Raw genomic sequence first — 21,375 nt, forward strand, 5'->3', positions numbered from 1 at the left:
TGCCCCTCACCCAGTCCCTGCGGAAACCCACACCCCTGTTCTGTCCTGGGCCTCCCGGTCTTCGGCGTTTCTCTTAAGGCTCTCAATAATTACATCTTGTGCGTCGAAACCAGTATGGGCTCCAGCTCTGGACCAGAGGTAGACACAGTCCCGTTTCAAGAAGAGTCGCATAACTGGGGCAGTGGCGGGGAGGAGTGGGAGATTCCTCCACATTGTGGCCCCCAGGACTTGTCATGTTCGTAAGGAAAAGGTTTGCTGCCCACCTCCTGCAGAAAGTCATCGGGCCAGCAAGTGTCGCTCCTGCATTGGACCCAGAGATGTGTCCTGGCCAAGAGTCCAACTGAGCTGCAAGCCCATGTCCCAAGGGAGATGGGCTCACTTCTACTCCTGCAGCTGTAGTGGTCAGGAGGACCTATGGCTACTGCAGCCTGGTCCTGGTCTCATGCTGGATGTCCCAGATGGTGACATTGGGTGGAAAACTCTCCTATCCCTGAAGCCACCTTCACCATTTCACCTGAGGTAAGGGGAGGTGTAGTGGATGCTGCTATATGGGTCACCACTAACTTGTACTTAGCTGTCCTGCCTTCTTCTCCTGGAAACCAGGCTGAGTGGCAGTGGGGTCCACAGAATCAGTACCCAGAGAAGTTCAGAGGTCTCTCATTCCGATCAGTTGGTCCTCCTTGATGAAGAGGAAGACCAGAGACAGGGATTTGTCTCTCTCTCTTTGAAGAAAAAGGAAGGAGCCCTAGCCAAGGATTGCACCGGGGCAGCTCTGGCTGTAAAGAGCAGGGAAGTGGATTCTTCTGAGGGCAGGAGGGAACAGCCCTGCTCACACTCTGCTTTTAGCCCAGTGAAACTAAGACAAACCTTGTCCTCAGAACTAAACCAGAAGGCACAAAGTCAAAAGTTTGTGGCAATTTGTTACAGTGCCTCCAATGACCCAGGAGGGGCCTGAGAGTGTATCCTGAAAGGCCCAGCAGGAGCAGGGGACAATGGGCAGTTACCTCACTTGGGCCAAGGTAAGGAACTGGATCTGCTGTCCAAACTGGAGCCCAGAGGTTAGGTGTGCTGCATGCAGATTCAGTTTCCTCGGCCAGCTAGAGAGCTTCGGCCAGTAGCCCCCCAAGTACCCTTCTCTGCCAGAAGTCATTCTAGACTTGGGCACAGTTCTCATCCCTCATTAGAAGCCCAGCCTGCACCAACCTGGTCTGTTTAAGGAGTCTGGCCCAGACTTGTGACACAATCTGTGGACCTGTCCTGCTTCCTGGGGAGCCAAGGCTGGGCTGATAATCACTCCATAGCTCCCCACCCCCAGCCAGGACAAGGTTTGTCTTGGTTTCACTGTGTGTCTGTGGGTGGGCAGCCTGGCTTCCTTCTGAATCCCACCCACTCAGGCCTTTGACCATGCATGGGGAGAAGAGAGGCAGGAAGGGTATGTTCCTGTATGTGATGCGGACATGGAGAGGCTACTACGTCTGTGACTAGTGAGGAGACAGGGGCTTGTCAGGCCTGGCTCAGGCCCAGCTATATGATGGGTGCCAGATTGGGGCCTTAAGCCTACTCCTAGGAGGCAGGATCCCTGGCAGCTTATCCCCTCTTTGCCTCTACTCACCCTCCTGAAGCTTCAGAATGTCCCCTCAGGTGGCTGGAAGTCATAGGGTGTGTGGGGGTGAGGGGCAGCCCTCTAAACTGGGTCAGCATGAACACAGTCCCCACCTATGAGTCTGGCAGGGGGCCAGGGTTATACCCTTACTCACCCTCTGCCTAGAATTGCTCTCAAACTAGGTGGGGATGCACCCATCCCTTCTTCTGAGCACCCCTGTCCTGGCTGCAGCCTCCCAGCATCCACAGGGGCCTGGTAAGTCCGGGTAGATGCATCTTACAACCACTCCAGGCCCCTCCAGCTCCCTGGCCCTGTTGCGGCCAGTGCTGTGAGGCCTGTTACAATGATTTAGTATGGACATGAGGTGTGATGCCATCAGTGCTTCTGTTGGCTCAGGCAGCCCTTATGAGCAAGGGCTTGTGAAGGCTGTGCTTCTCTGTAGGTGACGAGGCATGCCCAATCAAAGTAGGTGTAAGCACAGTTTTTGGGGGGTGGGTACCAAGGATTGAACCCAAGGTGCTTAACCACTGGGCCGCATCACCAGCCCTTTTTTTTGTATTTTATTTAGAGACAAGGTCTCACCAAGTTGCTTAGGGTCTTGAAAGTTGCCGAAGCTGGCTTTGAACTTGTAATCTTCCAATCTTCCAATCTTCCAACCTCAGCCTTCCAAGCCACTGGGATTACAGGCATGTACCACTGTGCCTGGCTAAGCACGATTTTGTTCTATGGAAGAGGACTCAGGGCAGTTGGCAGGGATGATAATGGCGGGAGGGAGAGGCATGAGTCCTAAAGTCTTCCCTTTATGTGGTCTCTCTGTAACCTTAACTTCAGGTTGCCTTCTGGGGACTCCATCCCTGAATTCATGCTGGTGTGAGGCCACACTTTGCCCTCCCTCCCATCAGGGTTCAGGGAGTACAGACTCAGGGACTGGTGACATGGGTTTATTTAGCAGACAAGGAGGGCTTTATCAGAGGTTTTCAGGGCAGTACTGTACCATGAGAAGGGTCTCCCAGCTCTGAACTTGGCATTGTGGCTGGTGGGGGCAGTCAGGTAACACAGCAGAGATTACAGAAAGGACAGGGGTTGGAAAGCAGGAGGCACTTGAGAGAGGACATCAAAGTGAAGATAGCTGTGTTTCCAGGAACAGCGAGAGGAGCAAAGGTAGGCCTGAGACCTCCTGCCTTCTGCACCCCGGCCTCCTGTAGACGCCCCCAGCAGACATCCTCACGGCCGGTTCAGTTGTCAATGCACTGATCTGTGGGGGAGAAAGTCCATGTTTGTGTGTGCACGTGTGATATATCTCTGACTGCCAAGGACCCCTGCACTGCCCCTGGGCCACCTCAGGCCCACCCTGGCCCAGCTGCAGAAGATCTGGTGATTCCTTTCAGGGTTGGGGCAGTAGGAGGACCCAAGATGGGGCTAAGGGTGTAAGAGAAAGGCCTGGGGTGGGCTGCCCCTAGGGACTGGGCCTCATGACTGCTCAGGCCTCCTGTTCACCTGCTGAACCTGGCAGCCCCTTAGCCCATGGCCCTGAGTGGCCTGGCTGGAAGAGGCCACTTGAAATACAGGACATCTCTTAAGTCCCTCCCTGGGGGGAGGGGGAGATGGCCCAAGATAGCAAGGCCCGGGGTATGCAGAGGAGGTGGCCCAGGACAAGGAGTGTGGGGAGGAGGTGGCTCAGGAAAGTGATCTGAGGAAACATGGGCCTGGGCCTGAAATTCTCCTCTGGGAAGTCCCCACTAAACTGACAGGGAGGAGTGCTTGGGGCTGGGACTCCACAGACCCCAGGAAGGGGTTGGATCTTCCTGAACCTAAAGTGGCTCCCAGGTACTAGAAAGTCCCCATGTCCCCTTCCCTTCACCCTAGCTGGCTGTTACCTATGCGGACAGGGAAGATGATGTGGTCATCAGTGAGGCCCAGAGATTTGGCAAGGCGGATGAACCTCTCCTTCAGTTTAGAGGTCAGCTCCTTGGTTCTCCCTGTGACCAAGATGGCCAGTGAGTGGCCAACAGGAAGACACTCCGTAAATATTGTTGAGTTAATGAACAAGACCCAAATCCTTTTCCATGGAGGGTGTGCAGAAAGACCTCCTCCCTGAGGGGTGTTGGAGCTGGAGAAGACTTTGGGGTCTAAGGGAATGGGATCCCCTGTCCCAGGGCGTGACCAGGATCTGGGTCCCAGAGGGGATTGGGTGAGGACCCACCGTAGAGGGTAATCTTGAAGTATTCCCTGTTTTCAGAAACTTTCTTGAAGTACACCATGGCAAACTGGTTGTAGTTGGTGGCTGCCACCTGCACAATGTAACTCTGTATTTTGGGATAACCTGTAGGTGTAGACAGCAAAGGATGGACCCTACCCTGGCCAGGAGGAGGGGGCTATCCCCTTTCTCCTCAACTGCTCATGGGCTTTTCCCCATAGGGGAGCACCCATGTGGAGGGTCAGGGAGGACCTTCCAGGAGGACACTGCACCCTGGAACCCCAACCCCAAGGCCCACTCTCAGGACCCACTCAGGACTCACTGCTAATGTTTCCCAGGGTGAACCGGCCAGGTGGGGAAGTTGGGACAAAAGTTCTGATCCAGTGGTCACAGCCCTGGTCCCTGTGGGAGTGAGATGGGGGTTCAGCATGGAGATGATGCAGCTTGGATCTCCCAGTCTAACTGAGGAGGGACCAGGGATGCAGCAGAATTCTGATGTCTCAGGTCAAGTTCAGCCATGACAACCCATCTTCCACTATGGCAGGAGACCCCACCCTGCCCAGCTCAGATGGACCTGGGCCTTACACTCGGAGCCTATATGTCCCTGCCTGGTGTGCTGCAAGGAGCCACTTGACCCTGCTCAGACATTCCTTCAGCAGCCCCTGTCCCTCCTCCAGCTGAGGAGGGACATAGTCTCCACACAGTCCCCTGCCCCAGGTACTTACCCCCTGCTCTATGCCAGCACTCCCCTAGCTCTTGGGCCAAACCTGCCCCATTCCCTGAGTTCCACCCTGCCCTCTGGAACCCCAGAGCTGAGCTCCCCAAACCAGCCTTTCTTCTGCTCCTTGTTCCTCAGATGCTCCAGCTCCAATCCCCCGTCACCACAGTCAGAAATCCCAAGCTGATGGTGCGCCCTGCTCCCTGTTCCAAGCTCCAACCTCCCACCTTGACTGCACCCTCACTGCTCTCCCCACTTCTCTGGAGCACCCCACTATTTTTTCCTTGCTGCAGCTGAGCTCTGATTCTGGCCCTTGCGGGAGTCCCAGGCAATCCCCGGGTGTCTCAGGCAGTCCCAGGCACAAGGTGAGGTGCCCCAGAAACTAGCTGAGAGTGCTCCCCTCCCCTTGGCTGCTCACCAGCCCCCTGCTGGGGTGGCCATGCAGGTGGCTTGTGGTTCCTGAGGTGCAGTTCTGACTCAGGGCCCACACATCTCCATCTGAGGCAGCGTGGGTCCTTGACAGTCACCTCCCTAGAGGCCCTGGACGGAGGCCCTGGTGGGGTCCCAGCTGAGTTCAGGTCCCTCCTCCCACTTTGGAACACTACTTTCTCTGTCTTGTTTCCACTGATGGTGTGTGTCTCTCCCTCCTGCCCTCCATGCGTGTCTGTCCTGAGCGGCGAGGGCGACGGAGGGGGAGAGGCAGTGTGAGAGCCATGAAGAGCCCTTCAGCCCCACTTGGCCCTTGGCTGTGACATCAGTCCGCCTCTCAGCCCCCTGGGAGGTCATAGCCTCACCTGAGCAGAGTAGAGGTGACATTGTAGCTGTGGTCCTCCTTCAGGTCGTAGGTGGTGCTGTACATCTTAAACTGGCCCTGTTCTTCTCTCTGAACTGCATTTCCCGCCAGGCCTACCACATACCATTTCCCCTGGAACTGCAAGGAGTTGATGATGGGCAGATCAGGGATGGCCTGGGAGCCACCCCTCGCTCTCTGTCCCTTCCGGCACCTCTGGGCAGCCCATCTAGGAACCAAGAGTCCCCCTGACTGGGCAGCAAGGCCCTGGGCTGGGTCTACCCTGAGAAGCCCACAGGAGCTCGGGGCCTCCAGGACCCAGAGGGATCCCTGAGAGAGGAATTAGCCCTGAGTTGGCAGGGACAGGGTGGCTCTGGACAAGAGAGTCTCAGTTTCCCTATCTGTGCAGAGGGACGCATGTCCCCACCTTGCATGGACAGTGGGAATTATGGGAGACTAGATGTGAACCTGGAAAGATCTGTCTAGTCAACCCTGGGTGGGGAGGAGATGGGTGGACTGACATGGCTCCTCCGGGAACCCCAGGTGCAGGGCATGCTGCAGCCCCTCCTGCCCACCCCACCCAGCACTGCCCTGGATGCTTCAGCTCTCCTCCCTCTGTGCCTGCTGCCTTGGGCCCTCCCTGCGGCTGCTCCTCCAGGCTCCTTACCTGGGCATCCTGAAAGCCCTGCTGCAGGGGGACCCTGCTGAGACGTGGGGCTGGGATCAGGTTTGGAGCAGAATCCTGGGCCTGGGTCTGCAGGGCTCCCAGCAGGGTGAGGCCCAGATACAGGAGAACTAGGGGCATGATTTCAGGGCAGCCGAACCTAGCAGGTGTTGAAGGAAGAAGCAGAGAGAACAAGGAACCCAGCCTGGGGGAACTATTTATGGGCCACTGGCTGCTGCTCCCCACAGGGTGGGGTAACATTGCCTTTGCCAAATCCAGGAAGAGTGAGGTAATTGCCAGAAACTCCTGTGGAAATGCTTGGCAAGGTTCCTGCCCCTTCCTCCCTCTGGTCAGGATTATGCAAATGGGGGGAAGGAAGGCCAGCAGGGAAGGGGGACAGGAGGGACATTCCCAGGAGGCCACAGTCTGGCAGGGACAAGGGTTCCCTCTGGGCATTCTTTGTGCACTGTCCCTTTATGTGATTGGCCCTGTCTGAGGTCAGAGCTCAGATCTGGACAAGCTGTCATCTCTGACCCCCAGGAGCCTCAGCCCACCTAGTGTCGAGGGAGGGCTGTGGGTGGCGCTGCCCTCTCCCTGCACCCGCTGGAAGGGAGAAGGTCCCTTTCCATAGCCCCGTGATGCTTTCTGCTCCTTGTGAGGGTCAGGGGAGTGCAGGGCAGTGGGACACAGGCACTTTAGACAGAGAAGGATGAGGCTCCTGCTGAGCCCACTGAGCCCAGACCCTGGCCCCTCGCAGGAGCCCTGGCCCGACCCTGGTATGGAATGAGATGCCTGAGAGACTGGCCTAAAAATGCTCCTGGCCCAGGAGTGCTCCCACCTTGAGACCCCTCCACCACATTCCCTTCCCCATTTTTCAGGAGGGGACAGAACAGCAGCCCACCCCTCAGGGGCTGGGCTGCTTGTGTGAGCCTAGTGGGTAGGGATGCCAGGCTCAGCATGTGGGCACAGATGAGGCTGCTGAGGCTTCAGTCCCCGTTCCCATTGGGGCCCTGATAAGAGGACCATGGGGAGCTGGTGGGAGCCCCAGGCAAGGTGGACTGGTGGGTGGCCATGAAAGTGAGCTCTATTCTGCTCCCTTGGGACACAGGGAGTACAAATATTTGGCCTTGTCCATTTGTCTGTCTCTGGGCCATGGAACCCAGTGGCCCAGGCCTGAGGTCCCAGAACCATCCCTGACCCACGTTTTGTCCCAGCGGGAAGTTGTTTCCCCACAGGGAGGCTGGCCAGCATCCTTGAGGGGCAGTGATGGGTTCCAGGCCCTGTGCAGTGTCCCCCTGAGAGGACTCACCATTTGGGCTGTGACTGTCCTGGAGGCCTGACCCTGAGGGTTCACTGGCCCTCCGTGGGACTTAAAGGGCCCTTATTGGCTCTAACCTACCTGCTACTTGGGACCCCCAGTCTGGGCTCTGAATCAGCAGATCAAGAGAGGGGCTTTGGGGGGTCCTGAACTGGTGGGAAGGGTGCTGCCTCGGCATCCCGGGTGCCAGAGACCCCAGCTGGACTCACTGCCTCCGGCCCTGCCCTTGCTCACTGGTCCTGATGGTGAAAGAGCAGGAAGTGAAGGTGAGCAAAGCTGAGGGGACGACGAGGCCACTAGAGCCTGTCCCCACCTCCCACCCCATCTCCAGCCCAGGGCTCCACCCCTGCCATTCCCATGACCGTGGCTGGTGTTCTCAAGGGCTGGATGCACACAGTGGAAGAAGCGCCTGCCCAGCACGCACGGGGCCTGGGCTCCCTCCCCAGCACTCAAGGCGTCCTCAAGAGTCTTCTGTGACCATCAGATGCGGAGGAGACAGGGCGGGGGCGGCAGAGTCCCCCAAAATTTTAAGTAAGCAAGAGGCAGTGTCCTGAATCACAGAGGAGTTGCTGGGTAGAATATTCTAGACCCTGAAAGTCAGGGGGCTGAGTGATCAGTGCTCCCAGGTGGGGTGGTGTACAGAGTTTGAGAGGAGATGGCCCGGCTCAGGGACCCCAGGCAGCTTTGAAGCTGGGCCCCTCAAGGAGCAAGGAAATCTCTGCCCGCCTCACCTGCCAGGCTCCTTCCCAGCAGAGGGAGTGGCTCTGCCTATTCTGGGAGCCAGAACAGACCACATGGGGACTCCGGTGTCCCTGCTGAGGTAGTCTCTGGGTTTCTGACAAACCCTGCTGGGTCAGCTCCTCTCCCTGTGCTGCCTCAGGCCTGTCTGGTCCCCTGGCCTGGTCTCTGTATCTTGGTCCTCATCTCGTGTTGGACTTTGTCTTTGCTGACACCTGGGGATGGCCATCTCATCCTTCCTCCCCGACTGCCTCCCGCCATCTGTCCTGGTCCTCTCTGGAGGTCGGGGATGGAGTGAAGAGGCCGGTTGAGGGATTTGAGCTTCAGACGTGCGGGTCCAAGCCAGGCCTCAAGGGTGTCCCAAGACACGTGCCTGATGCTGGGCTGACTGGAGCTGGAGCAGGGACAAGCTGGGGTGCTGGCAGCATCCTGCCAGGTGGGAAGGCTCCCAAAGTCTGGGTGGGACCCTCGTCCGAGTCCAGCAGGGCTGTGGGAAGGGGTCAGATTAACAGGCACATCCCCTCACGCTGGCTCTGAGGCTCGGCACTGGGGGATGGAGTGAGGCCCACAGTGTAGACCTCCTGTTCAGGTTAGGACTGACTCCAAGGCTCCAGGGTGGACGGAATACTGGAGACTCCAGGTACCACCCATTCCCTTCCCACTGGACCCCATTCCCCTGGCCAAGGAGGGGACTCAAGGGCTCACATGGCTCAGAGCTGGGGGCAGTTACTGGGCCCTGTGGCTTTGGGAGTGGTCTGTGCTACGTGGGTGGCATGGTGCCCACAGAGTGCCAGGCCCTGGTCCATCTCCCTTCGGCCCCACTGCTGGTTTCCACTGTGACCCCTGAGCCGCTCCCGCAGGGCCACCCCCACCATCTCCCCCCAGTCTCTCCAGGAAACACAGACATCCCTGGTGGGCCCTCAACTAGCCATACAAAAGCTTTGGGGCCAAGACCCTTCTGGGAAAGGCCAACCCTGGGCCTCCCAAGTCCTGCTCTGGGCCTGCTTAGAAACAGCAGGAGCTTGAACACTGTCCACACCTGAGTTTTCTATGGCCAGAAGCCAGAACTCTGGTTGTTCCCAGGGCCCCACCCAGGTCTAATCCACCTCTGAAGGCAGTGAGATGCTTCCTGGTGCTTCTTGCATCTCAGGAATCCAGTCTGACCCCCTGGTCTGGTTTCTGGGAGCTCATGGACAGTGTTCAGCCCTGGAAGTGACTGGGGCAGAGGTAGATCCTCTGACCTGTCTGAAGGGCAGTACAGGACGAAGCAGGCTTCCCAGAGGCAGGGCCATGCCTGAGGAGCCTCTAGGCAAGAGGCCCTAGGAGGCCCAGTCATGGCCCCGGGAACTCCTGGTGTCCATGGAGGGGCCCTCTTTGGTCACTGCAGGTCCAGTGACACCCTGCTCCCAGACAGCCCAGGATGGGCATGACTGTTCCATGTGAGGTGCTTGCCCCCCCAGGGACCTGGCTGCAGTCTTCCATTTCCAGAAGTGGCTTTCTAGTCCCCTGCTCATCTCTCACCCCTGGGCTCACCAGGGGGCCTCTAGGACCTCAGGGTTCCTGCCCCTTCCACCCGATGGGGACCCCACCTATGGGGACTCTGAATGGTAGCCCCTCCTAAACCTTCAATATGCACACTGGACGTTCCCCCTCCAGGGAGGCCCTGGAGCCCATTGGACAGGGCAGCAAGCCCTGCTGCTGGAGAGCTGGACCTCCTCCGCTGGTGCTGGTCCTCAGGTACTTGGCCCAGGCTGCCCCCTAGAGGGGTGTTCCTGCCTTTTGCTCTACAGTCTGGATGTCTGTGCAGGTAAAAGGGCCCACAGGAACCAGGGGCACAGAGGACTGGAGGCCACAGCTCCGAGCAAGATCAGCAGAGGGCCTTCCATTCTGCGGGGATGGTAGGTGGCTGCTGGGCTTTCCTGCAGCTGGTCAGGGGACCTCTACCTGGCATGGCCCTGGTACTGGACAAGACATCTGTTCCTCTCAACTCTGCCCCTCTCCTGCCTGAAGCCCTGCCAGGTAGCCCAAGAAAGGGGCTCATTTCTTGCCAGCTGCCTGTGCTGGGAGATGAGCTGGGATCAAAGGAGCTGGCTCAGCACCAAACTAAGAAAACGGTGAAAAAATCAAGCAACACACGACATGAGTTTCTCCGATTGAGGGTGGGACTGCCCTGCGACCTTAAGGTCAGCTTCCACACTGGACAGCACTGGGAAGAGAGCGTGAACTCAGAATCTCTTTATTTTTATAGTGGGGACACACAAAGGAGCATTGATGGAATGTTCTTCACCAAATAAGGCAGGAGATAAGGTTTCCAAGGTGGAGTCTCGCTCGGTGATGTCTTGTGGTCAGCAGATTGGTTGCCATCTTGGCAAGTCACACCCATCTCAGGTGCTGTGCGGGATCACAGGTGGAGTGAGAGGAAAGGCACACTTACGTGGCACAGCCCAATCAGGGAGCAACGCCAGACCTGTCGCCTCATTTCACTCCAGTGCGCATAGCTCTCACACACAGCCCACAGATGGCTCGCGACACGTCCATCACAGCCACTCCTGGATAGCCCTCTGACTTGCTGCTCTCTGGGCCCTTGGCTGGGCCTCTGCTGGGCACCATGCAAGGTGGCTTGGGTGAGAGTACAGGGCTGGTTCTCCCCTGTGCCCTGGGAGCTCATGCCAGGCCAGGAGAATGCCCATCCCAGGGAACAAGGTCATAGATGCCAGAGGGTTGGGAGACCAGGTATCCAAGATGTTGTCCCTGGCTGCAGAATCTTGGCACTTGGGCTTCTGCCTGGAGTCCCCTTAGGTACCCCAAGGGGATGGCAACCCTTCTGCCCGCTCCTTATCCCAGAGGTGGAGAAAGGTCGGAAGTCCCAGCTCAGGCTGTTCCTTGGCCCCAAGGTTCTCTTTCAGACGGGGGCAATGTCGGTGGCTGAGCCTCCACTCTGGGGCAGGGGGGGAAAGTAAGGCTGTGCTGGGCAGTGAGGACCAGGGTGGGTTCCACAGGGACACCTGTCCACCTAAGGACGAGAAGCCCACCTGGGCCGATGGGGTGAGGGCAGGGAGGGTGGGGAGCATGCGGTGTGGGGTGCCAAACTGTTGGGTGCGGCCGTCCCTCTGTAGCCTGATTCTCAGAAGGTTGGGTCAGAGGTCTGGAAGGAAAGGTGCATCTCTAGGGACAGGACTTGGTGGCCCAGACCTTGGGCTGGAGGGAAGACCACCCCCTGCTCCCTTCCCATGACTCTCAGTTACCTCTCAGGAATGGGACCCCCTGTCTTTGATGGCAGGTAGGCTACAGGTCACAGGACACAGGCCTGGGGGCCTCCCTCTGAGTCCAGAGTCCTTCAGGCCTTGGTTGGATACTGGCTTCCCCCAGGGTCACTGCAGCCCCAAGTGCCTCTCCCAAGGAGCTCAGTGTGGGTCTGCCAGGACTGGAGAGGCTTGTGGCTCCCTGGTTTCTATTTACATCCCTGGGTCTCCCTCCTGTCCTGAGCCACCTCCTCCTGACCCTGCTGGGTTACCTGTTCCACGACACCTCCTCCTATGATGCTGAGTTTTCTAGATTCAGGCAACTTCGCTCGCTTCCTGCAGCCCCTGTCTTGGCCCACCTCTTCCACACCTCCATAGGTCCCCTGACTTTGGCTTTCCCTCAAGAACACGCTTTCCTAACTCTGAATTTCCTAATGTCGCCATCTTCTGCAATCTGGATAGGCCGAGAATTTCCCAAATTATCAAATTACTACAACATATTTCCACATACTTGTTGGCTTAGAACCACACACTCAGCTGGGTCTGGTGGTGCATGTCTGAGTAGCTATAATCCTGGCTACTTGGGAGGCTGAGGCAGGAGGATGGCAAGTTCAAGGCCAGCCCGGCAACTTCATGAGACCCTGTCTCAAAATTTAAAAAAAGGAAAAAAAATTTTTAAAAAAGGGCTGGGGATGTGGCTCAGGAGTGGAGTGCTTGCCTCACACGTGTCAGGCCCCGCGTTCAATCCCAAGCACTGCAAACAAAGCAAAGCCCACGCTTGTTGGCTTGAAACCACACATTCCAAAGGCCAGCAGTCGGAAGTCAGATCACTGAGTTGGAATCAAGGTGTTGGCAGAGCCTGGCTCTGGCTTCCTGGAGGCTCCATGGGTTGTGCCAGCCTCCTCCAGCCTCTGGCCTTGTGCCCACGCCCCCCAATCTCTGCTCCCTCTTCACAGGGCGACTCCTCTGGGTCTCATCTCTCTCTGCCTGTCTCAGGAAGGACACTTGAGAGGACATTTAGGTCCAGCTGGATAATCCAGCATAATCTGGATCTCAAATCCTTAACTTATTTAAAAGGCAGAAAGATAAGAGGGAAAGAAGGAAAGAAAGATAAGAGAGAAGGGAGAAAGGGGCCAGGCCCATGGTAGTGTAGGAGACTGTCTTCTAGCATTGAAATGTCAGTGAGCGTGAGAATCACTGTACAGAAGACACTCCACATGGCTCTATGGACCAGGAATGAGGACGCTGTCATTCTTTAGGAATGGAACTGTTTCTGGACAGAGAGAAAACAATAGCTTGTTTTGATAACTTTTGAAGAGAATAATGCACATATTCAACTTATTCACCTTAAAAACATCAGGCATTAAGATATTAACCATTTAGGGCTGGGGTTGTGGCTCAGTAGTAGAGCATTCGAGGCCCTAGGTTCAATCCTCAGCACCACATTAAAAAAAAAAAAAATGTATTGTGTCCATCTACAACTAAAAAATAAATGTATTTTTTAAAAAAGATATTAACCATTTTGAAATTTAAGAAATAATAATAATAAAGAAGGTTCTTAATTACATCTGTAAAGACATTCCCCACCCCCCACCCCCCTGCAAATAGTCACAAATACAGGTTCCAGAAGTAAGGATGAGGCCCTGGGTTCCATCCCCAGCACCACAAAAAGTTTGAAAATATATTTTTTTAAATTGCAGTTTGCAGGAGTTAAGACATGGAGATCTTGTGTGGGTGCTGGCAGTGGTATTCAGCTGCCATAGTGCCCTTGACCCACACTGATCTCTTTCCCCCACACTCCAGGCCCTCCTGGCCTGGACCACACCCTCCTAGGCCTGTGGTGGAAGCTCTCAGGTTCAGCTCACAGGGGAAGGAGGTGGCCTGGCCTTGTGGGGCGCTGCCCCGGCTGCTCAGAGAGCCCCTCCCTTGGCAGAGGAGCTTCAGGGTCAGTGTGCCCTCCTGGTGGCCAGCAGGTGCTGGAGGTGGGCAACCCTCCTCCTCCCGCTGCTGCCTCCTCCTCTTCCTGCTCCCCTCAGCCCCCTTCCTGTGCAGTTCAGAGGCTGCACGAGCTCCAGAATGCACCCCAAGCCCCACTCCACACACAGCATGCTGCCTCCACTTGAGCCCCCAAAGGGTCTTGCCTGCTATTCCAGGGCTTTGGGGGTCTTTCCTGTCCTGACCACAGCTGCTCCCCAAACTTCTGCCCAGCCAGGGCCATTTTGAAGATCCCCTGGAGAGGGGCTCCCTTGGAGCTGTGGCGGGGTTCAGACTATCCCAGGAGAAGACCAAAGGCAAGAGAAGGACTGAAGGTGGGAGGAGGCGGCTGCCTGGGGGTGGGGGGGTGGGGCGCTGCTCAGGGCAGGGGGCGCAGCCCACCTTCCTGTGGCCTGAACAGCAGTCTGCACCTTGAAGGGGCTGCCTCCCAGGCAACCCCAGACAACCCGACCCAGCCAAAACAGACCTCCACGCCCCGCTGGGCTCATGTCCACAGGGACCTTTGTAGACTTCAACGCGTGTTTAGAATAAGAAAGGCTGTGGCCCAGCCTATAATCCCAGAGATTTGGAGGCTGAGGCAGAAGGATCCCAAGTTCAAAGCCAGCCTCTGCAACTTAGGTGTCTCTAAGTAAAGTACAAAAAAGGTCTGGGGACGTGGGTTCAATCCCTAGAACCAAAAAAAAAAAAAAAAAAAAAGTGAATGACTGAATATGGGCAAAAGGTCCCAGTATGAATTTAGAAAAGGGAAAGTGGGTGCAGCTGAGTGGAGGAGCATGGGCTTAGCATGTACAAGACCCTGGGTTTTATCCCAGCACCAAAAATAAACAATACATTCATTTTAGTAAAATAAACTTTTTAAAAAGTCTGTTTAATCAATATGACATTAAGATATTCTACATTAATTTTACATTGAATATTTTACATAGGCAGTGCATCTGAATTTTCAGAAAGCATAATTTACTTGTGGGGGACCGTGCTAGGGATCTAACCCAGGGCCTCCTGTATGCTAACCAAGCGCTGTACCACTGAGCCATATCCTGAGTCCTTTACACTTTATTTTGAGACAGAGTCTCTCTAAGGACCTAAGCTGGCCTCAGAGATGTGATCCTCCTGCCTCAGCCTCCCAAGTCACTGGTTTTCTAGTTTTTACATAACGCCCTTTTTCTGTTCCAAGATCCCATCCAGTATGCTATATCAGATTTAGTCATTGTATTAGGCAGATTGTTTTACTGTTGTAGGGACAAACAAGGCAAGACACTGAAGAGAGCAAGAAACCATTTTATTTGGCTGCAGCCAGGGTCAGAGGGCACAGCTTTTGCTGTAATCAATCAATCCCCTGAACCCTGAGTTCAGGGAGTTGCAGAGTTTTATACCCAGCATATAAGGGGAGGGGCTCAGAAGTTCACAGTCTGCAGAAGTTCACATTTTTTTAAGCAGCTTTTTCTTTCACTGTTTTGGGCAACAAGGACAACACCTGAGAAGGGGGGAGCTTCTTCTCTCCTTTCTTTCTTCCCCCTGCCAGCTGTGACCATGGAGCCCAACTGTAACTTATCTTTTTTTTTAATATTTATTTTTTAGTTTTTGGTGGACACAACATCTTTATTTATTTATTTACTTTTAGAGAGACAGAGAGAGACACACACACACACACACACAGAGAGAGAGAGAGAGAGAGAGAGAGAGAATTTCAACATTTATTTTTTAGTTCTCGGCAGACACAACATCTTTGTTTGTATGTGGTGCTGAGGATCGAAACCCGGGCCGCATGCATGCCAGGCGAGCGCGCTACTGCTTGAGCCACATCCCCAGCCCATGACTTATCTTAAAAATGTAGACATCTCTGTGAAGCCCAGCTCAAGGCCAGAGGCCTTGTTTACACATTTCTACAAACTACTGCACTGTGAAAAACTAGTAAGGGGGTGTCCAGCACCTGGAGTTCTGGTATCTTCCTGGCCAGTGGCCAAGTAAAACAGGGCAACTTGAAAACAGGAAGTTTATCTACATTGAACTCTTTGCAGAGAGTCTCTTGCTGACAGTCCTAAAATCAGCCATGGTGGAGATTTCTGAAGAGGCCCAGTTAAAATTGTCCTTTGGAGAAAGAGGGTGCCACTACATTACTACAATTAAATACCAGAGGGAGGTTACTTTATAAAGAAAACAAGTTTATTTTGGCTCATGGTTCTGGAGGAACAAGGTTGAGGGGTCACATTTGGTGGTGGCCTTCCTGCTGGCAGAATCCCAAAATCGTGTGTCACATGGCAAGAGACAGGGAGCACTATCGGCTTGCCTCGCATGCACAAGGCCCTGGGTTCGATCCCCAGCAACAAAAAATAAAATAAAAAAAATAAATAAAAATAAACCACTATTGGGGTGGCCAGCACCCCCAGGAGGTTCCTGCTCAGGAGGTGTGAGCTGCCTGGGAAATAAAAAGTCTGAAATAATCAGAAATAAAGACAGAGTCAGAAATTAGATAGGAAAAGGGGAGCACCTGATGGGTCTTCCAGTCCCGATGGGAGCTGGAACTGAACAGCTGAAGACGGCCCCAATTCTTTATTGAAGGAGAGTCCGTAAAAGGCAGGGAGAAGGCTTCAGCGGGAAGAGTCTTGGTTTGCGCTTGCCCCTGGGTGCAGCAGGGGTCTTGCAGCAAACAGGTGGATTGGCATTTTGGCAAGCCACACCCATCTCCGAGAGGCTGGTGGCTCCAGCGGGGTCACCCATCTCTGGTGCTGTGCTGAACTTGTGGGGCTGGGCGGGACGTCGCGTGAACCCAGGCGATCTCAAACCAGCAGGGTCGCGCCAGCAGGCTTTCCTGCCTAATGGTCCACATCGCTTTAGCTCATGCATAGCTCGCAGATGGCCGCTGGCAGCCACCCTGATGACCTCAAATCCTAATTGCCGCTCAAAGCCCCCCTCTAAATATCATAGTCAGATTAAGTTTCCACCTTCTGCTATCTCAGGATGGGGATTTGACTTCAGCTCAAGAGCATCTGAGGGACATAAACCGCAGCAGTACTCTGTCTCTTCAGGGTTCTGGGCTATGAGGCTCCTCAGACTTTCTCGGTTTTGATCTTGACAATGTGAGATCTGTCTTGGTGGTGGAGTGTTTGTTCTCACAGTTAGACTGGGGTTAGAGGCTGTAGGGAGGAAGGTCAGAAAAACAAAAAGCCATTTTTGCATCATATGGTATCAAGGGTAGTACCAATAAGGTGTCCTCATGGTTAATGTTGAATTGGTCAAGGTCAAGGTTTTTGCCAGGTTTCTCTCCTGGGAAGTTATTTTTTTCCCCTTCCATACTGTGCTCTTCAGAAGGAACACAGCCCACAGCTAAAGAGTGGGGTGGGGGGTGGTTTGCTCCACCACCTCAGGGGCACAGTATTACATAAATTATTTGGAATTCTTCTGCAGATTTGTCTCTCCTCCCTTATGTATTTCCCATATCAGGGATTGGACCTTGGGGTGCTTTATACCACTGGCCTTCTAGTTTGAGACAGCTTCACTAAGGTGCCAAGGCTGGCCTCAAACTTGTGATCCTCCTGTTTCAGCCTCCTGAGTACCTGGACAGACATGTACATACCACTGTGCCAGACTCAATCATTTATTTATGTATTTTTATGTATTTATTTATTTATTGTAGTGCTGGGGATTGAACTCTGGGCCTTACGCATGCAAGGCAAGCGCTCTACCAACTGAGCGATATCCCCAGCCCTCCATCATTTATTCATATCAATATTAACTCACGTCCTGCCCACGTCCCACGCAGGCGGTAGGGTCAGAGTTCCTCTGCGTGGAGTGAACTGGCTGCGAAATAAAGCTAAGAAAGGGGGGCTGGGGATGTGGCTCAAGCGGTAGCGCGCTCGCCTGGCATGCGATGCGTGCTGCCCGGTTTCGATCCTCAGAACCATACACAAAGAAAGATGTTGTGTCTGCCGAAAACTAAAAAAAAAAAAAAAAAAGCTAAGAAAGGAAGGTGGGGGAAATCCACACTACACAGAAAGTACCTTTGAACAGTGAGGGCCACGGGCTCTACCACCCTTAGGGGTCCAGGTTCCACATTGGAGAGAGAGAGAGAGAGGCCGTGTTCGGTTTATTTATACAAGGGAATTTCAAAGGTGTTCTTCAGAATGTTTTTCACCAATAAGGCAGGAGCTGGGCTGTCCAAACCCAGAGGGTTACGCCCAGTTCCAGAGCTAGGAGAGCTGTGTGATAGATAGAGATGTCATGCCCTGGCAGTCTACCCTCGGGAATGCCGGGATTGTTCCCAAGGGGAGACCTAAGTCCCCCATAGCTCAGCACAGAGTAAAAGACCACTCAAGTAGCTTCATGGGTGGCACACCACATGCATGGATGTTTATTTATTCTATGGATTATGATCCAATTCAACCTCATTTCTACTTTGTATTTTCTATTTATTTTGTTGCTCAAATTGTCCCAACTTTGGCCATTGGGAGCTCCTGAGTGCTTTTGGTATACCCTTTAAGTGCAGTTTTTGAGCAACTTGGTAAGATTAGATATAAATAAATGCCACAATGATGGGGTTTTAACTCAGTAGCAAAGCACTTGCCTACCAGGCAAGAGGCCCTGGGTTCTCCCCCAGTATGGCCAAAAAAAAAAAAAAAAAAAAGCCACAAAACTACTACCAAATCCAGACAGTGAAACAGTGAGTATCTTCATCACCTCACGAAGATCTCCCAAGGATCTCCTCTTGCCCCTTTTATAATCCACCCTTCCTGCTCTCCTCCATGACTTTCCCACCCCAGGCAACTCTGGCCACAGACTAGTTCGCATCCCCTGTTCGGATGGTGTCTGCAGGGAGGACTCTTCACTGTCTGCCTCTTTCACTCAGCATAATTCTTTTTTTTTTTTTGGCGGGGGGGCGTTCTGGGATTGAACCCAGGGGGACTTGACCACTAAGCCACATTCCCCAGCCCTATTTTGTGTTTTATTTAGTGACAGGGTCTCACTGAGTTACTTAGTACCTTGCAGTTGCTGAGGCTGGCTTTGAACTTGCAATCCTCCTGCCTCAGCCTCCCTAGCTGCTGGGATTACAGGTGTGCATGGCATGATTCTTGTGCACCTCATCCCTTCTGTAGGTCCTGGGTCAGATGAGGGCAGTGGGACACTCAGAGTCCCCCTGAAGTGTTGGGGAGGGGCAGATGGCAGAGTGAGCACTGGGGAGTCGTGGAGTGGGCAGGAGCTGGCAGGACTCCTGGGGTCCCCATTGGCCACCATGGCAGGAACAGAAGGCAAGAAAGGAGCCAGGTGGGAAGGATGGCAGGTTGGTAGTTGTGGCAGCACTGAAGTGAGGGATCCTGGGGGACAACCAGTCTATCCCAGAGGGAGTTGTAAACACAGGCCTGGAGTTAGGATAAGGCTGAGCTGAGGACACAGGTTAGGTCCTTCAGAACAGAGATGGTGACAGAAACCCGAGGAGAGAGGTGTGGCCAAGGATGTGTGCACTGACCTCCAAGGGGCTAGGACTAAACCCTGAAGAACCCAATTTTCTTGCAGAAGAGGAGAGGACAGAGGTGACTAGAAAGCATGTCCAGAGAGGCTAAAGGAAAACCAGTAGCGGTGGGGTCACAGAGATACAGAGGGGCTTGTGACTGTACTGCTGGCACCCAGGAAGGTGGCCACCCAGGAAGGTGGTTACAGAAGTTCAGCCCAAAATGGGGCTCATGGGCTGGCAAGGTCTGGGTTCTGCCTACACAGAAGCTCCACTGTCTCCTGTGTGCAAGAACCTGTGGGCCTAGCTACCTATTCCCAGGGATCCCTGCAGCAACAGAGAAGAACACACCTGTCTTAGTCTGTTCCTGCTGCTATTAACAAAAATTCCACAAACCAGGGGCAGTGGTGCACGCCAGGAATCCCAGTAACTCAGGGAGGCTGAGGCAGGAGGATCGTGAGTTCAAAGCCAGCCTCAACAACTTAGACCCTAAGAAACTAAGTGAGCCTTGACTCTACATAAAATAGAAAAAGGGCTGGAGCTGTGGCTCAGTGGTTAAGTACCTCTGGGTTTATACCTGATACTGATACAAAAAAAAAAAAAAAAAAGCCACAGACTGGGTTATTTAAAAATGATATAAATTTATTGCCCACACTTCTGGAAGCTGGAAAGTCCAAGATCAAGACACCAGCAGGGGGGCTGGGGATGTGGCTCAAGCGGTAGCGCGCTCGCCTGGCATGCGTGCAGCCCGGGTTCGATCCTCAGCACCACATACAGACAAAGATGTTGTGTCCGCCGAAAACTAAAAAATAAATATTAAAATTCTCTCTCTCTCTCTCTCTCTCTCTCCCTCTCTCACTCTCTCTTTAAAAAAAAAAAAGACACCAGCAGGGTCTGGCCAGTTCCCCATGGTTGGCACTGTGCAGGTGTCCTCGCCATAACGGAAGGAGTGGAAGGCAAGAAAGGTCTGACTAGTTCCCTGAAGCCCCTTCATGAGTACTAATTCCATTCATGAGAGGTGGTTTAATTACCTCCTCAAATTCTCACCTCTTAACACTGTCACACTGGGTATTAAGTTCCTGCTTATAGATTTTGGGGGACACATACATTCAATCCGTAGCAATAGTCAGACAGCATTCTGCCCCTTCATCTGGCCTTCAGGGGAGGATGAGGGCGAGACTCAGATCAGGAAACAGTCAAGGAGGAGAAAAGCCAGGGAAGGAGCAGAGAGAAAGGGTCGGGTAGGAGCAGGGCTGGTGTAGAGGATTGGGTTGGGTGCAATCAGGGACAGGCTGGGGCTGAGAGATAGTTAGGGATGGCGCCTCAGGCCCAGACTGAACTCCCCTTTCCCTTATTTAGCCCCGAGATTCACTCAGACTTGAGTCTAGGTCTTCATCCTGCTCAGCTACAGCTTGTTCCTCTGCCCTGAGGCCCCGTGGACATTAAGCAGATGGCCCAGTGCTGGAATGAATTGAGAGGCACCACAGGGACCAAGGGCAGTGAGGCAGAACCAGCACTGTACAGCAAGCCAAGAGCTGTCTTGGTCAAGAGGACAAAAAGAGAAGAAATTTGCCCTGGCAGACGAACTGGGCATTGGGTTTCCTTCCTAGATTTAGTAAAGGATAAAGCATCCTATCCTAGGGTGGAGCAGCTGCTGGGTGGGCAAAAAATCGGGGTGTCTCAGGCCTCAGTCTCATATCAATCTCACCAGCCTCTCCCCATTCATTTTCCCCCCACTTAATTTGAACACATCTCAATGCAGAAGATATCTTTCATTATTCCTGCATTGCAAGTGGGAAAACTCAAGTTGGAAAAGGCAAAGAGAGGTGATGGTTGATGGTTCTCCTGCTCCCCAGCAGTGCTGTGGCTGCAACAGGCTGTAAACAGGTCACACCAACAAAGCCAGGTGGCTAGGGGCACGGATCAGTGCCTCCAGCTAAGCCAAGCCAGTCAAGCTCCATTAGGTCCATCTCAAAGTCTTGATCTCCCTAGGGGCTAAAGGAAGTAGCTGGAACAAATCTCAAATGGGCGATATCCCTGAATCCGCCTGTTTCCCATTTGTAAAAGGTGCTCCAGTGTTGCGGTTCCCAGAGACCAGTTGGCCCAGCACCTCGGACACGGTGCCTACAACTCAGTATCCAAGGGAGTACTGGGAGGATTCTTCGAGCTCTTCCAGGTCCCTGTCCTGGCTCCAATTCTTTCTGGGAAAGCAAAGCAGCCCCTGAGTCACCTGCTTCTCCTAAGCCACTGTCCTCGCCTTGGGCTTCCATCTCCACCCGCATGCCCAGACTCCATGGGGGCCCGACATTGCGGCCTCAGGTCTCAAGGTAGAGGCAGTGGCAGAACCCTAGGCAGGGAGGGTGGAAGGCGGAGACGGAGCGGGGCGGAGCCCGAGCACGCCCCGCCCCTCCGGATCTCCGCCCGTCTCCGCCAGCCACGCCCCTCCGGGCCACCAGGTGGGGCCTTCCCAGGGCTGCCCTCCGAGAAGCCTAGGCGGTGGAGGCTCTGGCGCTCAGCCTGGGTGAGCGAGCCCGGCGGAGAGGCGCGGCAACCCAGACTCCTGCTCTGCCCCATCCTGCCCGGGGGCCTCCGGGTCGGCCAGCCGGCGCTGCGCGTGGGCTGCCTGAGACACGTGGTTTCCTAGGCCCCGCTTTGGGTCTGGAAAAG

General features: G+C 54.3%; 1 protein-coding gene across 1 annotated transcript; it reads right to left on the reverse strand.

Annotated features, from left to right (window-relative positions):
* Nucleotides 1–2,528: 2,528 nt before the first annotated feature.
* On the reverse strand, nucleotides 2,529–6,142 carry Lcn2 (lipocalin 2). Its single transcript, XM_076843095.1, has 6 exons — nucleotides 5,976–6,142; nucleotides 5,313–5,449; nucleotides 4,123–4,202; nucleotides 3,807–3,926; nucleotides 3,481–3,582; nucleotides 2,529–2,858 (listed from the first exon to the last, which is right to left on the reverse strand). Exons 1-6 carry the CDS (start codon nucleotides 6,111–6,113, stop codon nucleotides 2,839–2,841), a joined length of 597 nt encoding a protein of 198 aa, XP_076699210.1. The 5' UTR covers nucleotides 6,114–6,142; the 3' UTR covers nucleotides 2,529–2,838.
* Nucleotides 6,143–21,375: the final 15,233 nt, after the last annotated feature.

This window comes from Callospermophilus lateralis, chromosome 2 (assembly GCF_048772815.1).
Source record: "Callospermophilus lateralis isolate mCalLat2 chromosome 2, mCalLat2.hap1, whole genome shotgun sequence".
NCBI lineage: Eukaryota > Metazoa > Chordata > Mammalia > Rodentia > Sciuridae > Callospermophilus > Callospermophilus lateralis.